General features: G+C 37.4%; 1 protein-coding gene across 1 annotated transcript; it reads right to left on the reverse strand.

Moving 5' to 3' along the window:
- Positions 1-587: 587 nt before the first annotated feature.
- LOC137743342 (uncharacterized) lies at positions 588-7,070 on the reverse strand. The gene is made up of 14 exons (XM_068483219.1): positions 6,823-7,070; positions 6,058-6,155; positions 4,939-5,021; positions 4,719-4,845; positions 4,141-4,204; positions 3,358-3,455; positions 3,039-3,123; positions 2,021-2,144; positions 1,704-1,805; positions 1,515-1,579; positions 1,314-1,395; positions 1,149-1,228; positions 931-1,039; positions 588-802 (listed from the first exon to the last, which is right to left on the reverse strand). Exons 1-13 carry the CDS (start codon positions 7,053-7,055, stop codon positions 982-984), a joined length of 1,299 nt encoding a protein of 432 aa, XP_068339320.1. The 5' UTR covers positions 7,056-7,070; the 3' UTR covers positions 588-802; positions 931-981.
- Between the last annotated feature and the right edge of the window lie 867 nt (positions 7,071-7,937).

Raw genomic sequence — 7,937 nt, forward strand, 5'->3', positions numbered from 1 at the left:
TGTGTTAATAAAATTGACAGCTAATCATACATCTTTTAATTTAGAAACGAAAAATGTCATACTAGAATGTTGTAGTTTGCCTTCCGTGAGTTATTTTGCATTCATGAAACTCATGTCATCACTAAAACGAGCAAGTGTTGGAAGATTATCGAATTATTTTGGGTTGTCTAAAGAAAGGTTAAAGCCAATTAAGGGAAACATTAAATGTTTAGTTTCCAGTTTTGTTGTTTTGTTTACGTTGGAATTTTAGGCTTATCAAACCAATTTAAAGATCTTTTAGCCATTTATATGCATAAAATAAATGGACAATCCATCCTGAGAATGTTACTCCATTGATTGATTTAACACGTATGAATAACTAAACAACCTCCAAATCGAATGTTTTTAATTTTTTTGCATATATTATCTTTAAATAATAATAAAGAGAATGAACCGTTCTGATTGTAATGTTCAGACAATAAATGATCGTTAATAAAATTCCAAAATTCCGATTCCGAAATTGATATTGATATTCATTTCCGAAACTTTTCCTTCTTGGTTGTTTCTTTCGTAGTATTTATAGGGTGGCACACTGGCATGAAAGGAAGTTTTATTTTTCAAACGGTGCAATTTATTAGAGTTCTAGCTGCTTATTTCACAACATTGAAATAAGTATAATACACATACGATGTAAATTATATTCCACTTGTTTCCTTTACTGAAGAATACTGCTATATATGTAGGGTAAAATATTCATATTTATCTCCAAAAATTTGTTTAATTTAACGACCCTTTTGTCCTGCCAGACGGGGAAGCCTCGCAACTGCGACAAATATGAAGAAGAAAAAAGAACGATTAATTTGACAATGGCTAAAGAACTACTTGGTAATGAACCAAAGACTTACGCGCCGTATCAGTACATATATACATATACACGATTAATACGCCTACCTCGGCAACATGGTGAAGAATTTGAACTTCTAGTTTGACTTCGTTTGAGTATTACACGTATATTCCCAACCCTAACTCTTTTGGGTTTGTTTCCACCATCCATGATGGCCTGTTGAGAAGCAACCAGTTATGTCATACACAAACTTTATGCACGTATCTATTTTCGTCACAGGCATGTGTGAACATATATATAAGAAAGAAGGGATCGGATATTTTACTTGTTCATTACGAAATTGAATGTTCCTTGCGCAGCACGCTCGAGGAGGAGTTCCCTTGCCTCAATTGCAATGCCTTCATTCTATATACAGGGAGACTTTGATAAGTGGCTTATTGCATCAAAGTATAGCTTTTAGGTTTGTAAATTACTCATCCCTTGTACATACCTCCTCCGGAAACCAAACCCCAGGCTTTGTGCTTCCCTCAAGAATTGCCATAACAAATGCAGCTGCTGCATATCCCACAGATCTGGAACACAAATTCTAACATCAACTACCATGTTACGTTTACAGATGTTGAAAAAAATGGGGTTCCTGATCAGTTTTGGAAAGGAAATTAAATAGACCTATGGATGGTTCAAAACTTACACAGAGAGTCTCTTGTGACTGAATATACCAACTGTATTGCGCCCATCAGAGCACTCCAAATCAACCTGTCATCCCCAACACACCACAAACCCAGAAAAAAAAAAACAAAACAGAAAGGAAAAAGAAATGTGAATTGCAATGACAAAGATCGTGTGAATTATAATTCTTCCCCTCCTCCAATTGTCTCACCCTCATTGATACACGCTCCCCAGCAAAAGAATCAACTTGTCGGACAACGGGGTCAAACAGTTCAACCATCTGTTGGACTTTGCTTCTGTCTCTCAATAGCTCCTGCAAAGTTTATCCATATTACTTAGGCTTATTATAGGAGCTAAAAGCACATTTAGTTACTCAAAATTAATGCAGGGTCATTTTGTTAAAGCATGTTACTTAATCATCATCTAATCTCATTTCTTATAATAGCGGTGAAAATTTCAAACGCCAAGGCTACAGTTTCAGTCTAAATAATCAGAGCACATGCATGCAATACTAAAGTCATAGTGTACCGGTGGAAGAAGACTAGTCATGATTGCCATTCCCCAATTCCAAAAGAAGGGTGAAGTTCCAAATCGAGCACTGACAGTAGGTACTCCTAGGATCTCATGAGTACTTCTTACCTCCGGTAGATTCCTGAAAATAAGAAATTGTTCATCAACCTTCATAGTAATCGAACCAAATTGAGCATTTAGACAGAAACCAACTGGTTCATCTGAAGAGAAATTACCAAGCTTGAAAAGAAGAAAAATAAACCCCACTCCGATGCAAAAACATCTCAAGGACAAAACACTGTGCATTCTAAGAGCTATTCTGCAATCTATCAACTACTCTGTGGCCCCATCAGACTATTACGGTACATAAAACATACATATGTTTCTATTTCTTCCAACGACCAGAGGATAAAATTGAAAGAAACATGTTGGATCCAACTTCTTCAATCTTGTTAACCATCTTTTGTGAATTCCAGTAGGGTATTTTATCAGTTCCAGCAGATTATCATCCATTTCAGTGCGTTTGTGCTGAAAGGGAGGTGTTAAGATGGTGATTGAAATATTACAATGACAACAAGAAAGAAACTGACACCAGAATTGATCAACAAGTCTCAAATGGGATTTCCCACCCTTTCGGAAAAATGTGGGTGAGTGGTGTATACTACTATATGAAACTTGTTTCTGGATTTGGATCCTCTCCTGAGCAGAGGGTCCGAATCCTGCTGACCAAGCAACACGGTCCGTTGGATCAAAATCCAATGGCTACAATTATTATAACTTTAGAGGGCCCCCCTGTTTGTAGCCGTTGGATTTTGATCCAACAGTCCGTGTTGCTTGGTCAGCAGGATTCGGACCCTCTACTCAGGAGAGGATCCAAATCCGTTGGCATCACCTTACATACTAACCGAATTGTTGGTAATCTTAGTACTAGAACTTTCTTTTGTGTATAATTTATTGATCATATGGTTTGGTGACTCCAAACTCATGCATAAAATTGCAGCTCGTTTAACATCAATATCTTTCTCCCAGAACTTACAACAGATAAACATCTTTCTTTCCAATGCCTTTTCCAAAGTCAATCTCCAGCATTCCACTATATGGCTTTAGTTTGATCTTTTCTCCTGGTCGAGAAGTCCGTTATCACAGTTAGGCATGATATACGGAATTCAAAAGAAGCACAAATAGAAAGGGGGGAAAAGAAAGGGAATTGTTATTAGCACTCCAAAAATCTCATTCTACACTCCTCACAAGTGTATTTTTCTTTCTAATTATAGAAAGTTTGGAGTGCCAAATGAGATTTTTGGAGTGCTAATAACAATTCCTAAAAGAAATTGTAGAACACTATTGAAACTAACCCTTATTAAATGCAACAACCTCCTCTCCCAGAAGCAAAAAGCTAGTGGCTAAGATAGTTGGACCAGCGCCGCCAGTTCCTGCTGTGTAGTAATAGAATCTGATACGAGGAATTTCCAATAATTTGTTAGGCATAGTAAAAACTACGAATACTCCATGTTATGATATGTGTGACTATGCATTAGATCAATATGTTCACTTCAATCAAGAAGTATCTGAACAAACTCCTAACCAAAGCATGCAATTTCAAGTTTGATAAAAATTGAATACAAATAACAAAGACATGAGAGGCCAGTTGAGGCAAATGTTGATCCCATATATTCCATTCTGGCCCTCACTAGCTCTTCGCTTGGTTATACAAGGAACGTGCCCAAGGGGGCTACTACGCTCACCACGCACTTGCATCACCACCTGAGCTTCGCTACTGCTTTGCCCAGACCCTATGCCTACCATGAACTTGAATCATCACATGGCAGCTAAAGCAAGCTAAGCTTCACAGCGCCCCAAGGAAGCCAAAAGACACTCCCCTCTCACAGCCGAAAGCTCCACAACACATTGGGTATAGATTATTAATTATAATTTTGGTTAAAGTTTATGTGTTCTTATAATTAGAGTTGCAGCTTGAGACGTGTGGCCAAGGAAAGATTTATTTCGAACTAATATGAAAGACAATGTAAGTAGAAGGCACCATTTGAACTACATAAAGAATCTATACTAGCAAGAAAAAATCCAATTCGATGCCAATTGATTGGACTTAAAATATGAAGGTACTGGGAATGGTTTACCTTAGCCTTTCGGGTGTGCCTTTGCTTTCACTTCTAGCTGCACGAACTAGTTCTGCAGCCATCACTGCCATTATAACAAATAGGAGTCAGCATCGAAGTAAAAACAAATGGTAGCTATGATTCAGTTTTTAACACAAGAATATCATCTGATCACAACTCTAATCTATGACTACTCCAATGGTTTTCCATTGGCGTGCTTACAAATTGCTTTATGTTTTTGGTGGAACAAAACCCTAGGCATCATGTATCGTAGTCCTCGAGATATTCCAAAACTCACATCAACAAACTCAAAAGTAAGATAACACATCATGAGGTTTCACTGTTATATTATACATGTAAGGTACAACTCATATGAACTCAAAAAACCATAGGTACTTGGGGTTTCTCAGCTCGTGCATGTAGGTCTACAGAAAGAGAGTAACGTATCTTGCTACGGGCCCTATAAAAAAAAGAGCCTGGTATCTGAGTTTTTATCTTGGACAAGCAAAATTTTTGTTTGAACACAGATCAAATATATGCACAAGCAAAGTGTACCACCAAACTTGTGGATTACAGAACAAAATGTGCTGATGATAGACCATTGCTCACTCCTGGATAAATTCCACCAGTTGTTATAGCTGGAATATTTGCAGCTATAGCGCTGTTCTTGAAGGATTTTGCACGTTGTGAATAGGCTGTGTCATCACAAACATCAACGTAGGCTGTCTGTAGGGAGATGAAAGACATTATCAAAGTCATACAACTTTTTAGTAAACTTATAAGATACATTATCGAAGATACACACACTCACTCACTAACCTTTGTCTCTAAGGCAGCTTCCAATACAGTGCACTTCTCTGCTTGTTGAAATGGCCCTGCAGCATGAACTACGAGATCTACATCTACAGAGAGAAGTCGTAATGAATATTTGTGCACTGTTATGAAATTTCATAACTGCACTTTAAGGACAAGATGAAGCTACTTGCTCAAATGAAATTGGATACAATATTATGAAACCCACACTAGGATTACACGCTTCTGCATGCATATCAATTATGATCCCCATTATATCAGAAAGGGTAAACCAATAAAATGAAATTCCGGGTTTCTCTCAATTTCCAGTATGAAATAGAAACAAACAATGCAGTGTTAAAAATCTGCCTGTTCTACTTACACACAAATAAAATTGTGAGATGTGACAATTATGGCCTGTAGTGAAAATAGAAAAGGCCAGTGAGGATGAAGAGCATGTCAGCACATTTTGAAAATTGAGTTAATAAAATATGAAAGGATTGTAACAGAAAGACATGAAATCCCAGATGTCATTGCATAGCTGTTCAGTATTACAGAAGCATTGGTTAAGTGAAAAGCAAAAAGTGGAACTGGTGAGATAAATGATGTTTCTTTTTGTTCCAACCTTTCTTTTTTGGGACGCTTGTCCCTACATTCATGTTCAATGACTTAGTCTTAAACCAAGAAGCAAAACAAAAAATAATTACTGAGGTCAAGTATGTATAAGTAAGAAATTACATATTTGTCCGTTTATCATTTTTTCTTTAAACTAGGCCAAAAGACAGGTTTCATCATGATACACAGACTATGACAGACAATCTAAAAGTTTTCATATGAAATCGGATTAGTTAGTTATTCCTACATTAGAAAGGAATAAATAATTATTGGTATGAACTGTTGAGTCAAACTGGATTCATATTAAGAAGACAATAAAATCTAAAAGAAATACTTACTTAAACATAAGAATATATACGGTATACACATCTCCAATACTTAATATTCCCTACATGATACGTAACGAATCAGTCAAGTATAATACCGAAACTTTTTGGTGAAGCCATTCAATACCCCAGTAGGGGTAGCAGCATACTGAAACTTAAATTCACGGACAATAAATGTTGAAAAGAAAGTAGAAGAATCGATCACCTTTCAGAGCTGCTTCCAATGATTTTACATTGTTAATGTCTACTTCTGAGAACTCTGAGTTTCTCCCAAGTGTAGCTACCATATTAACACCTTTTTCCCTGTAATGGAACCCAATTCCAGCAAACTTTAGCATCTCAAAAAGCAAACATTCGTAATCACACATGAGAAAGAACTCAAGAAGCTGCTAAAAGGTAATGCATTTTCAAGACCACTGCAACATTATCAAAATGCACCAAGTCCTGCTCTTTATCGGGTTTATCTTCTCCGCTATGCATTTTACCTGCCTATTCATTTTGTTTAACTTTATGTCATCTAGAAATTGATAACGGACATTTACTGCTTGTGCACCATTAGAATTAGAGTTACTAAGGTTCCCGACGCTTGGACGGGAAAACTTTGTTATTCTAACCAGGTCTAGATAAGGCAATGCAGGACAGGGAAGCCTTCTTAACAAGTTAATTAATTATTTGAGTATCGTTATTCGCACTCCAAAAATTTCATCATGCACTCCTCTTTTTACAAATTCCCCCGCGTTTTTATAAATTTGGAGTGCAGATTTAGACAGTGACACAATTCTTGTTCAAAAAACATAAATTTTACAATAATTCAATCCCAAATTTCCTTGCATTTCTAATTCTACCAGCCAATAGAAAATTTCACCTCTAACAGAACCCAAAGGAGTAACATTTTCTCTTCATTTCCCTTTTTTTTTTCTCGGCAACCAAACAGTGAGTACGTGTTGGGCATAATGGTAAATTTCATTACCTGTTTCGACCGCCGACGACAATTTGGAGGTCGGGGCATAGCTTGGAGAGGGCAATGGCAGTGGAGCCTCCGACCCGACCCGTTCCGCCGAGCACCAACACCCGAGAATTGCGGGTCTTCTCTGGGAGTTGAACCCGAGTCCCGATTTGGGTGTCTGTAGGAGTAGTCGCGGTGGCCATAGTAACACCGACTCTGCTGTTCAAATGCTGCATATGCACTGAAGCTCCCGCCATAACTTCTCCCTGCTCTATCCCTTCCTCACCAACCGTAATATCCTATCAGTATTTTTGTTTTTTTTTTTTTTTTTCGCTTTTTCGTTTCTGATGACGTGGCACTTTGTGCGTCTAACATCTTTTATGATGCGGCACTTTGTATGCCTAATATTTGTGGCAAATTGGTGGCCACGGTTACATGATTTATTAATGTGCCGGAACATGATCAAGAATGCTAAATATAATAATATAATTGATTGAAAACTTAGAAAAAAAAAAATTCATCGTTGTATTATGCTTCTTAGTGTACCGGCATGTGTGTTCGGCACACTAAAAAGTTTATCTACAGTAATACCGCCTCTGCTCTCAAGAACAATTTGTATGTTTAGCTGTCACGGTTGTGTCCTATGCCAATAACATAAAGACACGTAAATTAACTATAGCATATATCATTATATTCTTGACATGTGATGCTACATGGCGGTAAAGTCTCTCCTGCTCTTCAAGTAAGGTGGCTGAGAATGATTTTGTCCTTCAAATTGAGGAGGCTCCTCCATGGTCAATGTTTCTTTTGGAAGTTGATCCATCAGAGTTCGATGTAATATTAAGCGATGACAAGTTCTGTCCAAAAAAAAAAAAAAAGTCATGACAAATGGGAGGAGCTCATTTTCCTTTGGTGGATATTTCCTCCTTTTGGGAGTTTTCAACCGGAGGTTGTCTTTTGAACTGAGAAGGCTCCTCCATGGTCGATGTGTCTTTCGAAAGTTGATCCATCGAGTTCGATGTTATATTAAGCGATGACAAGTGCAAGGTGCTCTTTTTCCTTGGGTTGATATTTCCTGCTTTGGGAGTTTTCAACCAGAGGTTTTTCTAAAGGCCCAAGCTTATCATCCCACTTTCTAC

This window comes from Pyrus communis, chromosome 8 (genome assembly GCF_963583255.1).
Source record: "Pyrus communis chromosome 8, drPyrComm1.1, whole genome shotgun sequence".
NCBI classification, from domain to species: Eukaryota; Viridiplantae; Streptophyta; class Magnoliopsida; order Rosales; family Rosaceae; genus Pyrus; species Pyrus communis.

Excerpts from the sequence above, each read along its gene's own strand:
- LOC137743342 (XM_068483219.1), bottom strand. The coding sequence starts at position 7,055 with ATGGCGGGAGCTTCAGTGCATATGCAGCATTTGAACAGCAGAGTCGGT. Across the intron at positions 1,580-1,703 it reads GGGAGCGTGTATCAATGAGG|GTTGATTTGGAGTGCTCTGA; the intron begins GTGAGACAATTG and ends TGGGGATGACAG. Across the intron at positions 1,040-1,148 it reads TTCAATTTCGTAATGAACAA|GCCATCATGGATGGTGGAAA; the intron begins GTAAAATATCCG and ends GCTTCTCAACAG.